Here is an 18,652-nt window from a genome sequence, read left to right as displayed (position 1 = left end):
ATTTATCTGTGGAACAGAGTCACATTAAATATAATAATATAATACCTACAATTCCAAGTGCTTGTCAGGGTGGGGGTCCATTGTTCATATATATTTATTTTGGGGGTCACAGCTTAAAATGGTTTGAGAACTCCAGGTCTAAGCCAATAACTTGATTACCAGGTCATTGGTCAATAGGAGACTCTTTCAGTCTCCTCCGCTGGTCATCAAATTATTGGATTCAAGGCTCCATGGATTCAAGGCTTCATGGGGTGTGTAATTGATAGAAAATATGTCATTTTGTGGGTGAACTACTCCTTAAGCTCAATGCATACTCCACTAGGACAGCCGGAAAAGGTTCGTTTCAGCTCGGTCCAGACTACAATATGACTTCATTCACAGGTTCAAGTGGGCGGCTGTTCAGTGCCTCCGAGATGTTGTAACTACCGGAACCCAGTTTGGCTGTTCCTGCATTTTTACCTCATTCACTCATCCCGTTTTCAAGTTATTTCTGTCAGCATTTGCAAGTGAAAAGCAGCAGCAGCAGTTTGGAAGAAGCACAAGTCAACTTCCAGGAGGAACAAACACCTCTTAAATCTCTATCTCGTGACCATTCATAAACACAGCCTGTCGCTAGAAAGGGAAAACGTCCATGTACCTCGGTAACAAATTCCCCACAGTGCGTCACAGTCACAATATCCAGGTATTAATTTGACCATCTGTTCCTCTTCCAGCAGTGCTACTGGCTGTAGTGCAGCCTACACTGTTTGAAAGTGTCTCCACTCGCTACCAACAGCACGAGCCGTGAGCACGAGCCACAGAAGTATGCACTTACATAATTTGCACAAAATAATTTGGGGGTCCCGACCCACAGGTTGAGAACCACTGCTCTAAAGAACCACACAGGGGTTATTTGTATGACAGTGGAGCTATATAGCACCTCAACCACCTCAAAGAACCCCTTCTTTCTCTCAGCTTGCTTTGTTTCTTCTTAGGCAACAAGCTGAGTTATTTTGCTATAGTATTTAGTTATATTATGTTGTACATTTTGCATCTAGTTTGATAGTAATACAATTCTCTCATTTGCAAATCCCGCCCCATTCTGCCCTGTTACTATGGTGGTACAATTGACCCTGGGCAGATTGTTTTTATAGTGGCAGTGAATGGGGGGAGAGGGTATTTTCATTGCCTCATTATTGCAATTTAAAGTACCAAAGGAAAAACATCTAGGTGATATTAATAAAAAGGGAAGACAAAGGTACAGTAGTTACATTGCAAAATAGGGGGTTTACCCCGAAAATATATGTTTTAATTAGTTTAATCCCAGTGGGACAGAATCATCATGGCAGATTGTTTTTACATTGGAAATGAATGGGAAAAAAAGATTTTTCATAGCCTCATTAGAGCTATATAAAGTACCAAAAAAAAACACATCTAGGTGATATTAATAAAAAGGGAAGAAAAAAGTACAGTAGTTACATAGCAAAACAGTAGTTTTCCCCCGAAAATATATGTTTTAATTAGTTTAATCCTCTGGATCAGACAGGAGATATTATAGAAAGAGAAAGCGCAGTGCATCTTGGGTAGGAAAATGACAGCCAGATTATAGTTCTACTCACATAATGGGCTGGCTTTCGTAATTCTGCCCATTTAAAATATATGTACCCAATCGTAACTCTTAGTTACATTGATAAGGTCCATGTGAACTAGTCTGTTGAAGCTTATCTATCTATAAATGCGAGAAGTCTCTGCGTGTGTGTTTGTAATCCGCGTATCTCGAGAACCGTTCGTCCCACCGGCTTCAGATTCGGCACGCGCGTTCCCCGCCGCGGCACGGAGTGCAGTGCCGGGCCTCGACCCGACCCGACGCGCGGTTTTCCCTAACCGGTGCGAAACGTTCGGAATCTCCTTATGCGGAAATCGGCGCAAAATCGGCGCAAGCGCTGACTCATTGTGACATCACTGCAGTGCCGGGCGCAAGCGCTGAGTCATTGTGACATCACTGCAGGCAGATACAGGGGCCTAGCCTCGACCCGACAGACTGAGATCTCCATATATGGGCATATGGGCAGATACAGAGATCTCCATATATGGGCAATACAGGGGCCTTGCCTCGACCCGACAGATATCTCCGTATATGGGCATAAAAGGGACACAGACAGATATATGGGCATAAAAGGGACACAGACTGAGATCTCCATGACAGATATCTCCGTATATGGGCGCCTCGACCCGACAGATATCTCCGTATATGGGCATAAAAGGGACACAGACAGATATATGGGCATAAAAGGGACACAGACTGAGATCTCCATGACAGATATCTCCGTATATGGGCATAAAAGGGACACAGACTGATACAGAGAATGGGCATATGGGCAGATACAGAGATCTCCATATATGGGCATATGGGCATAAAATGGACGCAGATATATGGGCATAAAAGGGACACAGACTGAGATCTCCATATATGGGCATATGGGCAGACACAGAGATCTCCATATATGGGCATATGGGCATAAAGGATGGACACAGATAGAGTATATGGGCATAAAAGGGACACAGACAGATACAGAGATCTCCATATAATGGGGTTTGCATTAAAGGGTGGGGCATTCATTCCCTATTTACATCGTTCCCGAGTTGGCCAGGTCGCAAACTCCATATATGGGCATAAATGGGCACAGGCAAACAGATGGTCAAACCAGGTCCTACAGAGATCTCCATATATGGGCAGAAAATGGACGTAGACAGACATATCTCTCCATATATGGGCATAAATGGACACACGCAAACAGATGGTCAAAACGGATCCTATGACAACAGGTATAATGGGGTTTGCATTAAAGGGCGGGGCATTCATTCCCTATTTACATTGTTCCCGAGTTGGCCAGGTCGCCGACTAGACGCTCGGCCGCCCGAAGGGCGGCCGAGCTTCTAGTCTATCTATAAATGCGAGAAGTCTCTGCGTGTGTGTTTGTAATCCGTGTATCTCGAGAACCGTTCGTCCCACCGGCTTCAGATTCGGCACGCGCGCTCCCCGCCGCGGCACGGAGTGCAGTGCCGGCCCTCGACCCGTCCCGACGCGCGGTTTTCCCTAACCGGCGCGAAACGTTCGGAATCTCCTTATGCGGGGCTGATTGTTGACATCAGGCTGTTCCGGAGGAAATCGGCGCAAAATCGGTCATTGTGACATCACTGCAGTGCCGGGCGCAAGCGCTGACTCATTGTGACATCACTGCAGTGCCGGGCCTTGCCTCGACCCGACAGATATCTCCGTATATGGGCATAAGACTGAGAACTCCATATATGGGCATATGGGCAGATACAGAGATCTCCATACAGTATATGGGCATACATAGACAGATATCTCCGTATATAGGCATAAAAGGGACACAGACCCTAGACCCGACAGATATCTCCGTATACTGAGAACTCCATATATGGGCATCTTGCCTCGACCCGACAGATATCTCCGTATATGGGCATAAGACTGAGAACTGCGATCGGTGCAAGCGCTGAAATCGGTGCAAGCGCTGACTCATTGTGAGATTTGTGACATCACCTCATAAAAGGCTCTGACATCACGTACGCCACATGAGTCAACAAAAAATCTCTGTGAGTGTGTATGTATGTATGTAATCCGCGTATCTCGAGAACCGTTCGTCCCACCGGCACGCGCGTTCTCCATATATGGGATAAAATGAATGCCCGTATGCGGAGCTGATGTCTGACATCAGAGTTTTCCACAACCGGTACTGTGTGTCCAGAGATCTTCATATATGGGCATAAGTGGACAAAGACAAACAGATGGTCAAAACGGGTCCTATGACAACAGGTATATTGGGGTTTGCATTAAAGGGTGGGGCATTCATGGGGTTTGCATTAAAGGGTGGGGCATTCATTCCCTATTTCAAATTCGGCACGCGCGTTCCCCACCGCAGCAGGTAGTGCAGTGCTCGGCCTTGACCCGACCCGATACACGATTTTCTGTAACCAGCACGAAAGGTTCGGATTCTGATGTCTGACATCAGGATTTTCCGGAACTGACACTGTGTCTGCATAGATCTCCATATATGGGCATAAAATGGATGCAGACAGACAGATACAGATATCTCCATAAATGGGCATAAATGGACACAGGCAAACAGATGGTCAAAGATCTCCATATATGGGCATAAAGTGGACGCAGACAGACAGATACAGATATCTCCATATATGGCATAAATGGACACAGGCAAACAGATGGTCAAAACGGGTCCTATGACAACAGGTATAATGGGGTTTGCATTAAGTTTGTCTCCTCCTCCATCTGTTTGTCTGTGTCCCTTTATTCCCATTATGGAGATCTCTGTATCTGTCTGTGCCTCCGACTGTGTTGCAGACACAGTGCCGGTTCCCCCTTTAATGCAAACCCCATTATACCTATTGTCATAGGACCCGTTTTGACCATCTGTTTGAAAAAGCGACAGAGATCTCATATATGGGCATAAAATGGACGCAGATAAACAGATATCTCCATATATGGCATATATGGGCATACAATGGACGCAGAATCACAAAGTTCTCCATATACGGGCATAAAAGGGACACAGACAGACAGATACAGAGATCTCCATATATGGGCATAAAATGGACGCAGATAGACAGATATCTCCATATATGGGCATATAATGGACCCAGAACTATAACTGCAGTGATCTCTATATGGACATAAAATGGACGCCGACAGACAGACAGATACAGATATCTCCATATATGGGCATAAATGGACACAGGCAGACAGATGGTCAAAACAGGTCCTATGAAAACAGGTATAATGGGGTTTGCATTAAAGGGCGGGGCATTCATTCCCTATTTACATTGTTCCGAGTTGACCAGGTCGCCGACTAGACGCTGGGCCGCCCGAAGGGCGGCCCAGCTTCTAGTTCATTATAATGAGCGAAATCGCTATCAGCTCGCGGCGCCGTACTGCACGCACGCCGTGCTCCGCAGAGCGGACCGTTGTTGAAAACCTGAAGCAACATTCTCCACTGCACAAACTCCACCCCCGATAGCAAAAAGTGAATGATTTTTTCTGGTTGGCCAGTCAGGGAGTCTCAGGGACCAATCAAAAGGCTGACAAACGGTGGATTACGCATAAATTCAGAAAAGCACGACAATATTGCACCTTATTATATACTTTTATACTTGGGGATGTACAGTAGGATCAGCATCTATCAATCCGAGGCTATGGTTCTACTTGGGGATGTACAGTAAGATCAGCATCTATCCGAGGCTATGGTTCTTAACTGGAGTGGACAAACCACCGGTTTGTCCACTCCAGGTAGGAAATGATTCCTCACCTGGAGCTCTTTTTCAGCCACACACCGTAGTGACAAAAAGAGAGCTGGAGTGAAAAGATCTACTGTCGCCTATGGCCATGAAAAGTCTGTCATGACATACTAACAAGATTGCGGATACAATCGTCCGAATTTAGTTTTCTCAGGAGGGTGTCTGGCATGTCATGATCTGCCTTAAGGATATAGGCTAAGACAGCTACTGCTCCTTCGCATCGAAATGATCCAGTTGAGGTGGTTCAGGTAAATAATATGGATGCCTCCGGGCACCTCTATATAGGCTCGGGATCTCCCAGTCAGAGCTGGCTGATGTGCCCAGGGAAATGGATGATACTGCTGCATCTCTGCAACCTGCCTATAAATGACATGGCCAAAATTGAGGAGGTTGAACGTGGTGAATGGTGATGTTTTCCAAGAAGAATGACATAACAGTGTTGAAGAGGATGATGTGTGGGGGTTGCTGGCGAAGTGTAGGAAGGTGTCATGTAAACTGAGTTCACTGATGATTAGTATTTTATCGATTTTGATTAATTAAATAAACAAGAAGTTTTTTACGACCGAAGGTCACATTTTACCATGAGAAATGTCACAGCTTGTCCGTGTCCATGTACACATTTTTCTATGGGCAAACCCATAGAACGTAAGAATGTGTCATCATGATGTCATCATGCTCTGATGTCACTGTGATGTCAGGGGAACCATTTTACCAGAATGGGGTTTGCCGCTCTGACATCACGCTCTGGCCTCACTGTGATGTCACACTAACAGAATCCCTTTTATGCCCATATATGGAGTTTCCCTGATATCATCAATATTAATGATGCCCTGTTAGAGAGATCCCTGTGAAGCCAGGGGGAACAAACCACTTCTATGCCCAAATGTGGAGATATGGAGATCCCTGTGATGCCAGGGGAATAAATCCCTTTTATGCCCCTATATGGAGATCCCTGATGTCCCAATAATGATGTCAACAACACAGTGGCGCAACCTCGCCCTTTATGGCGAGGTCACCCTAGAGGGCCAAATTACCTGAGGCGTCTTACCAGTAAAATATATATATTTTTCCTGACCTACCACTATTTTATGTTTTGCCGCACAATGGTTTCTCTTTTTTAAAATATATTTTTAAATAATTGATGAAATGTTTTATTGCCATTAACTGTTGCGCCCTACTGAATGAACATATTTTTATGTCCATATTATGGAATATTAGTATGATCTGCCACTTGGATACCAACAGCTGTGTCTGTGTCATCACGACTTCGTCCATTGCATAAACAAAGGCCCATACTGTGCAGTACTGTACATTGATTTTCCCTTGACAGTAATCACCTCTGGAGACTAATGATAGTGTAATCAAAGGTCAGTGGCGTTGGCATGGAACATGATGAAGCATGATCTAATGTAACGTTTATATCGACATGTAAAAACTAACAAAACACAATTGAATTCTCTGTCTTTGTGATTGCTGGAAAAGTGTTCCTCCACACAAAATCAATGCATGCATGCTTATTGTCATTGCAGAGAGATCTCAAATGTCATCATCGTGAATAACGAATTTATGGACCCATATATATCGTGACAAGATTTTGTTTGTTTGCTTGTCAGCTACCTGAAAGGATTGTATTCCTTCGGGCTTCTGGAGACTCACTACTACGACCAGGCTGAAAAGATTGCCAAAGAGGTGAGCTTTTTCTTTTTTTCCCATCATGCTGTGTTGAACATTGTTTCTCATATTGGGACTAGACTAGTGCAATTTGTCTCCGTCTGAATCGATGGCCGCGGCGCAATAAACAATTTGTGGTCAAAGTCCGACCATAAACTGTTCGCTCAGATCTCTGTGGTCTGACTTTTCCCTGCTAAATGTTTGATGTGTAAGAACTAAGAAGTAGGGATTTCATAACAACTGGGCTGTAAAAAAGGTCAGGCAACACAGTATAGTGCAGTATATTCCAGCAGAATGCAAACTTTGTCTAGGGCAGCCATTCCAAGCGCAAAGAATTAGCAAAACACTATGACTTTTATTTGACTGCCGTGAATTGAATAATTGAGAAGTGTGTTTTTTTTTAAAGAGGTGGTGCCATAGTTTTGTACGTTTTCTGTTTTGAATGTGTCTATGGAGTTAACGTTACTCCCAGGAGTGGTTATAAAAAGGAGTGGTTAGAATCCCAGGAGTGGTTATAAAATGCAAATTTGCCTTCCCTGTGTATTTTTGATTTCTTCCTGAATGCTGAAAGCCTCGGAGTCAAAAGACTCTGATCGAAAAACACTCATTTAATGACATCATAAAATCACCCCCTCCCTTTTTACCATACACCCAACACTGTGGGTGTGGCTAACTTCAGCTGGGTCACCACCCACCAGACAACCAGACAATGAACTGGTGGGTGTGGCCACATAAAAACACAATTTTAACACTTTCTGTACACTTTTTTTGGAAAATAATCTTCCTCCAAGTATAATCATAATATCTGATCATCATGTTTTAGGGGGGGAATAAAATCATGGCACCCCATCTTTAATCAAAAAATAGAAAAAACCTGTCCATGCATTCATCTTCCGTAGATTTGACTACTGTAACAGTGTCTTTACAGGTCTCCGTAAAATCTTCTTATCTTATCAGACAACTACAGTTGATTCAGAATTCAAGATTTTCAAGTAGACCCTGATCCAGAAAAGACTGGGAAGCACGGCAGTAGCGTGTTAAGACCGCAGCGTACTCCAACCGGACACAATAGTTTGTCTAGGGTAGGTCAATAAGAATAAGATGATGTCATAACAACTTCTGCAGTGCCTTTCAAAACTGTGTCCGCTAGTTCTTGCACCTTGAAGATTTTCGAACTCGCAGAACAACGTTGTTAGCCGGAGGCCACGTGTGTCTGTGTCTGACACTCTTGGCTGTCTTGTTTTATTTCTGCAATCTGTCAGAATCGTTGCATCATGGACAGTCTTGAAGGAAGGTTGTCTGAGGATATTCCCTGTTTGAGCTACTACAAACACCACCAGATGGCAATTAATTAATTGTGAGAGATAACACACGCTTTGTCCACGTTGTCTGTTGCCATCATTTCCTTCAGAAATGATGTCAAATCATTTCCTTCAGGAATGATGTCAAAGCTGATCAAGGTGATCAAATGCTGCATTGTTGAAATGTACTCTAGTTAAAGGGGAATACCACTCATTTTCAATGCTCCAGTTCTAGGCAACACAGAAGGGAGGGGGGACTTTTTTGGAGCTGTGTGAAGCACAGGCTCCCTATACGTGGCTGTGTGGGTCTGTGTGTGTGTCTGTCTGTCTGTGTGTGTGTCTGTGTGTATGTAGCCTGAACTTCCTAAACTTCGGCACGCCACTAGTCCCACAGTTTTGCCACCACACACTCGCGCCATATGTCAAATCGACCGGCTTACTCTGGAATCGTGGGCTATTACTTTTCTAAGAGAAAGGTTCTATAGTTTAATTGATATTAATTTATTAGTGAATTAATTTTCCCCATTGACTTATAATGGGAATTGCAAAAACTCACATTCAATTATTTGTCTCTTGCAAACCATAGGGGCTAGAGTTTCAAGACTTGGAGAGGAGGTTCATAATGATTTCAAGGATTAAATAAAAAATAATTGTGTCATTTGGCCGCATGGTGGCGCCATAACACCCCACTTTACGTTTTGGCCTGTAACTCTTGAACCGTAGGTCGGAAAATTAAAAATATTTTTTCCCTGGATTCCTTGGGTCATGACGCATCTCCCCATATAGGCCACGCCCATTTGCGCCATGATAGATTTTCCGCCATCTTGAATTTTCTCCAAAACACACTTTTTGCTCCTTCTCCTACATATTTTCTTCAAATGTCACAAAAATCGGTACACATGATCCACACACACACACACACACACACACACACACACACACACACACACACACACACACACACACACACACACACACACACACACACACACACACACACAGCTCCACTTCACACGGGTGTGATTTTCTTATTTAAACACAACTCTAAGGCATATTAATGACATAGTTCAAAGTTTAAAATGAGTGGTATTCCCCTTTAAATTTGCTGTGCCTTGGCTTACAGTATGTCAAGACAGTGGTTCTCATGGTGGGTTCCGTGGACCCCCAGCGGTCCTTGAGCCGGTTTCAGGGGGGTTCCCAGCAAAATATACTGTAGCATCATAATCATGTTACCACATTTTTGAATAATTTAGCATTTTTTTTAGCTCATATCCTCTCTGCCCCTGGCACAAAATCGATTCAGATGGAGTTCCCGTGGAGCCCTTGACATGAAAAGGTTTTGAGAACCACTGTGCTGATAAGAATGTCGATGACTCTATCCTGTCTCTGTCCCTCTGCAGGGCCTTGAAATGACCCCCGATGACGCCTGGTGTGTCCACTCAGTGGCTCATGTCCACGAGATGAAAGGGGAAGTGGACAAGGGCCTGGCGTTCATGGAGAGCACCGAGAAAGATTGGCAGGTGCAACCAATTTGTTTTTCTTTTCCAATTTTCCTCCGTCCTCATCATCAGAGGCAGCGCAGAGATGATTCATTCAGGCTCGCCCCAAAGCTCCCCTCAAATGAGTTTTGTGCTCCCTCAGTATCGTTTACGGTGCGATTTATTGTGATTGATCGGATTTGATGTCATCCTTTACAGGAAATTCTTGTACAAGCAGCGAGTACGCTTAACTATGTTTACAGCCAATACACTTCACTCTGGCAGATCGGAGTACATTTCATGGCAAACGACACCCCCTCTTTCTGTCAACGATTCCTCTTTCTGGGAGCAGGTCCCTTCGCCTGGAGGGACAGTCAGCGATGGGACTCATTATCTGGTTGTCAAATCTGGGCTCCTCCGCGTTGGATTTATTGGGGCTTTATTTGGGTGTTATGCCAAAACGGCACCAGTTTCGCATTGGTGTGTACAAAAAGATTGTCCACCCCGGATCTGTTTGGAAGCGTTCTCTTCATCAGCCTCGGCTGGCGGGGAGCCTGGGTACATATCTCATCCTCTCTTTTTACGAGCCAGGAGCTTGGCGTCGCGTTTTGGCGCCGGGTGAATAAATGTGCAAAAAGCAACTTAATAAAACATTACATGTTGTTTCCCATCCAGGGGTGTGACATGCTGGCTTGTCATAACTACTGGCACTGGACACTGTACTTCATCGAGAAGGTAATGATCGTAAGCCTTCTCGGTTGTTTGTGTGTGTGTGTGTGTGTGTGTGTGTGTGTGTGTGTGTGTGTGTGTGTGTGTGTGTGTGTGTGTGTGTGTGTGTGTGTGTGTGTGTGTGTGTGTGTGTGTGTGTGTGTGTGTGTGTGTGTGTGTGCGTTGCTTGGCGCGTGCTGTGTTTATGATATTGTCGCTGTCACTTGTAATATCCTCACGGCCCACATGTTGGGAAACACGGCTCCAGATTGTCTTCATACAGTATATCGTCGCTATCTTTTCAATGTTGATCTGATTCCATTTCTATTCATCTCCACAGGGAGAGTACGAAGCCGCTCTGAAGCTATACGACAGTCAGGTAAATCTACCTCCGGCTCTATATACATGGGCAACTGGCGGCCCAGGGGCCACATGCGGCCCCCACCTTCACTTAATGCGGCCCGCAGGTTAATACCGGAATACTGATATATTATTGATTTCAGCTGTTACAATTCCAAACATGACCTGCTTTAATTCCGTCAGTCTATATTAGTAGCTTAATGACTAGTATAGTAGTATTAAAATGTATTTTTTTATGTCCAATGTATTTGTATTTAAGTTCATAAAGTTAACATGAGTATATCATTAAATGTGTTCGAAATTAAATCAAAATGTTATATTTCAGAATTCCAGTTAAAAATAACAAAAGATTATTCAGGATTCCAATTCAAAAGAAACAAAAAATAGCTGATCTACAAGCTCAAAACGCATCGTGCTGCGATGCGTTTTGAGCTTGTAGATCTCCTATTTTTTTGCTTAGTAGGACGTAGCAATATGCATTGTGGCCCTCTGGAGTGAAGGTGGAAATATTCCACCAAAGTTGCCCACCCCTGCTATAGAGGCTATCTCTGACTAAACATGCTCAGGCACTGTGCGGACTGTGGACTATAGACTTCTCCCTCGCTCAGGGGACCCGGAGTAAAAGCCATGTTATGTTTGGTTCTGTCGTGAGACAAAATGGAAGTCAGAGCCGTCTGGGACCAGGACATGCCAAAGCAGCGCTCATCCTTCAGCTATGCAGCGTTGGCTGTCACATGTGATGATTATTTCATTTGGCTGTACTCTAAGAATAGCAGCACGACAGATGGAAACCTACGCCATGCGGCCTCCTGGATCCGCACATCGGCTCACTTCCTGTGTTGAGACAGTTAACATGAGTCCAGCACTGAGGCGGTGGTTAACCACTTAAACCCATTGCAGCCGGAGTCCCCCAGGGTTCTGTACTAGGAGCCATCCTTTTTTTCTCCCTGCACACCACTGGTTCCCAAACAGTGGGTCGGGACCAGTTTGTGGGTCGCACATGCATTTTCGTGGGTCGCGTGTGAATATCCCTTAATTTGTTTCCTACGTTTTGTCATTTTTCTAAAGATTTCCTCAAAAAAAGAATCACCAATTTTCATGAATGACATTTAAATAATCAAAGAAATTCCCTAAATTAGAAAACAAATGTTTAAGAAGTAGTGAAAATAGCAGATTTGCAAGCTCGCAACACGTGACGCGGTGCTTTGTGAGATTGCTATTTTTCACTAGTTTGAGTCCCGGCCAAACGTCAGATTTCTCTTTTGGGTCTCGGGCTAAAAGGTTTGGGAACCACTGCTGTACGCCATTCCTTCTCATGAGGAAATAGCAGATCTACAAGCTTGCGACGCGTCTCGGCGCGTTGTGTGAGCTTGTAGATCGTTGATCCCCAGAATAGGGACGCTAGGTTTCATGTGGTTAAAAGATATACAGATATACAGATAGGCATTTAGCGACCCAACAGGAGAAATTCAGTCAATGGCAGTACAGCAGTAATGAAACACTGGACAGATACAGAAAAGAGAAATAGGCCTACAGCTAAAAGGTAGCAAAAATACTAGAAATAAGAGAAAGAGTCAGCAGCCAGGTACTGGTCTGGTAGTAATGCACAGGGAACAAGAAAAGAGTGCCAGAAACCTAGTATACAGTAGTACTACCGACAAACTCACCTGGCCTTCAGCGTTTGAACTGTCTGGGAGATAGCGTGGTGAAAGGGAATTTGAATAGATACTGTAGTGCAGTACAGAGTGCACTGTGTAACACATACAAATATTATCCAAGTCTACAGCAAGCCAGGAGTCTTCAACGTTTTCAGGCCAAGGACCCCTTAGCTGAGAGAGAGATGAAGCAGGGATCTACAAGCTCACAACGAGCTTGATCTGCTATTTTTAGCTAAAGCTCTCAGAATATGGACTTTAGGGTTCAAGTGGTTAATATAAAAAAGGAAGTTGCTAGTTGTTAAAGCTGTGTGTGTCCTCAAAGGTGCTCAGACGTTGTGTGTCCAGCGGTGCCATGTTGGACACGGTGGACGCCTGCTCTCTGCTCTACAGGCTGGAGATGGAGGGTGGGTGTGATCTACAAGTATCCACTCTCAACACTCACATTATGATCTCAATAGTTGTGTTTCCATAAACTTAATTGAAAATAGGACGCAAATTATCAGAAATGCGCATTAACCCTTAAAGTTATACCATGTAACTTTTTTTATAAAACAAATCTTAAAATTGTCCTAACTGTTAAATCGCTAAAGCTTTAGAACCCCCACTCCGTTAATTTCAGCTTCTAAAGCCTTCTCTTTATATGTTTTCTACTTAGCCGTGACATGGGCGGGATTTCCCGTCAAAATTACGTCATCTGCATCATCTGTATACGTTGTGTATTTCCACCACTGAATACAAATCTTAAAGGCCAGAATTGTGGGATTTATTTTTTTCCGTTCCTTTGTATATCTCAGAATTCCGTTTATCTTTTTTCCTTTCTCACAGTTGTGAATACATTTTTAAAGAATAAGAATTTTGACCTAGATAGTCGGAACTGCAAAAAAAAAAAGAAAAACATTTTTTTTTTGCAAAGTATTACAGCATGCACCTGCATTGTGTGTGTGTGTGTGTGTGTGTGTGTGTGTGTGTGTGTGTGTGTGTGTGTGTGTGTGTGTGTGAGTGCGCGTGTGTGTGCATGTGTGTGTGTGTGTGTGTGTGTGTGTGCGCGCGCACGTGCGTTGACGTGTCCGTCAGGTGTGTGCGTGAAGGACCGCTGGCGGGAGCTGCTGCAGGTGACGCTGCCCCACACGGACGACCACGTGACCCTGTTCAACGACGCGCACTTCCTCATGGCGTCCCTGGGCGCCAAGGAGGCGGGCGCCGCCCACCGTCTGATGGACGGCCTCCGGCAGGCGGCGAGGTGAATCCCACCCCCCCCCCTCCCACACACACACACACACACACAGTGTTTGTTCTGTCTCTCACCATGCACACACACACACACACAAAAACACACCTCGACAGACGTGCTGGCACGCATTACGTAAGACCCACCCGGGGGGGAAGGGGGCGGGTCATATTGTCACTGTGGGGTGGAAAACCTTGTATGTCCAAAACGGTTACTTTTCAGGAAATAAGAAGAACCTGTGTTCCAGTCGGTCCAATGTAGTTATTATGTATTCACAAGATCCTCTTAATACGTTCAATTGTTAAATATTTATAAAACCCACAGACACACTTAACCACTTTTCAAAAATAGCCGACCTACAAGCTCATACATTTTCCACTTTTGCGCGCCACCGGATTACGAGGAAGTGGCCAGGGCATCATTTCATGAACAAAAAACATTGAGATACGAGGTTTCTACCCGGCAGCAGCGACCTTTATCACGTATAAAATAATCATAAAAGAAGGAAAACCGCAGCAGAGACGAGGACAGTGACTTTGGGAGCAGAAGGAACATGGAGCTGCCATTGCGTCACCGAGGCCACAGTGGCTTCAAGTCCCCTGACAGGCGTTGGTGGTTGGGGCTGTGGTGCAGAGACGTGCGTGCGTGCGTGCGTGCGTGCGTGCGTGCGTGCGTGCGTGCGTGCGTGCGTGCGTGCGTGATGATGATGTGGTGTGGTCTCTGGTCGCGCCCTGGCCACAGGTGCATCGCACCAAATTCTGGGCCCTGGGTACAAGGATTAACTGCGTTATTTTGTGCTTTAACTATTGAAAAATAGCAGATATACAAGCTCACAGCGCGGCTTTGAAGTCTTTGAAGGTTTTTGGAAAAACCTGTTTCTATGTTTTCATGTGAAGGACCCCAAAATTATATTTATTTGGCCACGGACCCCCATCTCAAAATATTTAGTTCCAGGGACCCCCCAGTAGCAAAATTTGAGTTACAAAATGTTCGCTTAAAAAGTACATTATAATCAAAGATTTGCGCACATTTTATACATTAAATGGCAGATCTACAAGCTTGCAGCGCGGCACCGAGTGAGCTTGTATATCTGCTATTTTTCAATAGCTAAAGTATAAAATAATGAAGGCCCCTCCACCTTGGGCCCTAGTAACTCAGTCCCACTCCCCCCCCCCTTGTGATGCTCCTGGATGGTGATGATGTGTGGGTCTCTCTGGTCGCGCCCTGGCCACAGGCAGTCTGTCCCCCCAGCCTGTACATGGCCACCCAGGGAATACCCAGCGCCTTTTTAAAAGCATTTGCTGCCGAGGAAAAATGACATGTTTGTCATCGTTATGTCATTTTCCAGTGGCAGGGAGTCGCCAGACCACGGTTCAAGGGGGAGATGATGCAACCTCCGAGGCGAACAGAGCAGCACTTTAAAACACACAGTACAATTCTAATGGAGTACAGTGTAGTTAATCTAATGCAGAGTGCGTGAAAATGTACCCCATTTCGGCTTTGTCGAGAGTGAAAAGTCAGACGTCGAGGCCTTGAAGTGTCGCATTAATTTAATTGCATCACTCTTTTTTTTCCACGCGCAGCGTGTTTTACATATTTTCTCCACGGTCTAGTGTATTTGCGGAGTTTTTGCATAATACTGTATTGGCTACAGTGTGATGTAGTCTTGTTTTCAGCTGGTCCGGGAGGGTCATTGACTATAGGCCAAGGGTCTCGTTTTTCAAGGACCCCTTGGTTGAGAGAGAGATGAAGCAGGGATCCCACCCCCCCCCCCCCCCCCCCCACACACACACACACACACACACACACACTTGACACGTGGCACACTACATATTGTGAAGAAAATGTGTTGCAGATTCATAGACTTCATGGTTCTTGTTATTTCTTGTCAGTGATGTGTGAATTAGTTTGTTGTTTTTTCTATTAATATTTTGGATTAATTTAACCACTTTTACCCTCAGTACTTAGTAAACTTGAGCTGTTCTGTACTGGGTCTGCTCTATTCTTCCTTTCTCTTCACCAAAAATAAATGCGTTGTGAGATTGTAAATCTGCTATTTTTGGCAAATTCCCCCCCAGATTAGGGATTCCATGTGATTAATGTGAAATAAAATAAAAGGTTTCTATCACACAAAGATTTGGCGGCCCTCCTGCTCCTCCTGTTGAGAAAAGAAAAAGCCTGTCACGTCATTGATGATGTATCTATGACGGGGGTCTTCAACGTTTCCAGTCCAAGGACCCCTTAGTTGAGAGAGAGAGATGAAGCAGGGGCCCCCACAACCTTAGCATAGAATCCGTATAGTTTCATTGTTTGACAGCACAATCGTGACTCGTCAGTGTATTTTGGATTCATGTCAATTTGTCTTTTCAGATATTTAACCACTTGAATCGTCAATACACCAAAGCTCTTTGCCGAAAATAGCCGATCTTGTGAGCTTGTAGATCTGCTATTTTTGGCTAAAGTTCTCCGAATATGGACACTAGGGTTAAGTGGTTAATATAAAACACACACACACACACACACACACACACACACACACACACACACACACACACACACACTCTATAGCTAGACTCCTGCAGAGTCAAGCCACAGAAAGCTGCACAACGTTGTAAGACGTTTGGGATCTTTTGGGCTTATCTGCGTGGGATAAGGATCCCACTCGGATTATCACGTCTTTGACAGAGCGACGCAGCCGAGTTATTACTGTAACACCCCTCTGAACCTCATAATTGACTTCATTAGGATTCATAGAAACGGTTTAATTGAGTCGATGGCGAAACTAAATCCTTGAAATGCTCCGAATGAATAAACACTGTTTTGGCACTGAATCTGAAGGCCGGTTCAGATCTGAGACTGACGGCCTGAAACGGGATGAAACTGGTATCTGGCTGGCTGCAAAAAGATTAATTTCTTCGGGTGGAAACATTGTATGTCCAAAACTGGTTATTTTTCATTGCTGTTTTTAAAAAATATATCAAAAAGTCAGAATAGCCGATCTAGCTCAAGCATCACGACTGCTTTTGTGTGACACTGTTGTATGATGAAGTACACTAGGGCATTAATTTACAAAAGAAAACATGTAGATGCAAGGTTTCTTCCCGACAGCAACAAAATGTATCATCGCGCATGAAAGTGACGATCACAAAAAAACGAATGACAGATGACAGAACTACTTTCACTGGCCATTTTCTTGTGAAGTCACTGCTGTTTCTGGATTGGCTAACAGAGCATCGCAATGCTCCCAAAGAAGATTATGTTCTAAAAAGTGGTCAATCTCATAGACATCAGACATTTTTTATAACATTCTGAAATGTTCTCCACTTCTGTTCTGTCAGGGTGCCTGCAGGACCTGAGAAAAAATGTGTTTTCTAAGGTCCATGCCTTAAAAACTATAATATAATATTATAGTTATATAATATATAATTCGATTATTTTCTTGATGCCCTGACTCTCTACAGTAGTTTGGAATCCAGGTCACCCAGTCTTGTATTCTCTCTCATTTTACTGTAACGGAAAATAATAATTTATTTGTATAAGACTCATTCTAAGTCTTAAATGTAACTTTCTGAAACATGCATCCACACTGTCTGCAAAGTTTCAAAACAATTACTGTAGGTCTCGCGGTGAATCTTAGATCATTTAGCACTTATCCATGTCCTCATTCCATGAGCTATTATTAAACCTTTAGAATCTTTGGATGGATAACCCTCCTGAAGATCCCCTGCTGTCCGCTTGAATTATTCAAGCACCTAGGCTGGTGCCCCCAGCAACTTTTCATAATAATTGTCATTTCAGTAGAATATGAGAACGTGACACAAGCTTAAATACATACTGTAACTAGGTCAATCATATATAAGCATATTATATATCACATATAAGCCTCCCCTATTAAAATGTTAATATTACACTAGCTTGTTCCTTTGCACACAACTTTCTGATTCTGTTTACTGTAAATGCAACAGGGAGAAATGTGCTAAAAAATAGATAGTGTTTGTGTCTCTTAAGCCTCTATCATAGCCCAAGGTGAAGAGCTATCATCTCACCGTGGCTTAGTTCTCTAGCTATCACCTACAAATGTCTAACAAAGCCTAGGAGATAGCTAGAAAACTACACCGCGGTGAGGTGATAGCTCTTCACCCTGGACTATGACATGAGGCTTAACAGGGTCTGTCTGTATGTACAGTACTGTATATAGGCTGTGCTCTCAAACGTGTACCAATCACAGCTCACGGTCGAGTGAAATTAGCGTGAACAGGCTGCACAACCAGGACATTCCTGATGAACCTCATGACTGAATGCTGGATGCTAGTTGATAATCATGCATGCAGTAGTAGAGTTTCTCTGTGAATCTCTTGACACACAAGGCAGGAATGTCATGGGGGTCATGCAGGTCATGGCCGTCGTGACCCCTCGGTTTGGCCTTCTGCCCCTCAAAGATTATATCCCAGAGGCCAACGTGACCTTGATGCCCCCGACCGTCTGTCCGTCCGTCCGTCCGTCCGTCCACACTCACTGTTTTCACTGTTTTCTCCTCTGCCTTCTTTTCTGACTAGGTTTTTTTTCCACACCAGGGTCTGGTGTTGAGATTCTCAATTCTTAACTCCCCCTCACTCACACCATCTTCAAATGAGTCCAGACTCTGATTAGTCCAGTGCTGAGTGAGCATGTATGACCTTTTGCTGATGCAACCTGACGGCGTGTCGTCGTGGGTTCGACAAGTACGACCTTTGCTGCGTGTCACTCCCCTTCTCTCTCTCCCCATTTCCTGTCAGTCTACTGTAATCTATCAATAAAGATCCAAGCTCGCACAAAAGTAGTGAAAATAGCAGATCCACGCCATTTTCACTATTTTAAAATGTCTGACATGACAATTTGACTGAACCCGGGGCCTTATGCTTCGCAGGCGGTCTCTCTCTCTTACCCATTCCGCTA

At 44.2% G+C, this 18,652-nt stretch overlaps 1 protein-coding gene across 1 annotated transcript in view; it reads left to right on the top strand.

Annotated features, from left to right (window-relative positions):
* The window catches only part of ttc38 (tetratricopeptide repeat domain 38), a 30,624-nt gene that overhangs the window by 9,851 nt on the left and 2,121 nt on the right, over nt 1–18,652 (top strand). The window contains exons 6-11 of the mRNA XM_080737680.1: nt 6,927–7,002; nt 9,686–9,805; nt 10,439–10,498; nt 10,812–10,850; nt 12,812–12,893; nt 13,564–13,729. Of these exons, the coding sequence (XP_080593806.1) occupies nt 6,927–7,002; nt 9,686–9,805; nt 10,439–10,498; nt 10,812–10,850; nt 12,812–12,893; nt 13,564–13,729 (543 nt within the window). The remainder of the gene's footprint in view (nt 1–6,926; nt 7,003–9,685; nt 9,806–10,438; nt 10,499–10,811; nt 10,851–12,811; nt 12,894–13,563; nt 13,730–18,652) is intronic.

The sequence above is a fragment of the Nannobrachium achirus genome (assembly GCF_963921795.1).
Source record: "Nannobrachium achirus genome assembly, chromosome: 11".
Lineage (NCBI taxonomy): Eukaryota > Metazoa > Chordata > Actinopteri > Myctophiformes > Myctophidae > Nannobrachium > Nannobrachium achirus.
This window is presented reverse-complemented; position numbering and strand designations above follow the sequence as displayed.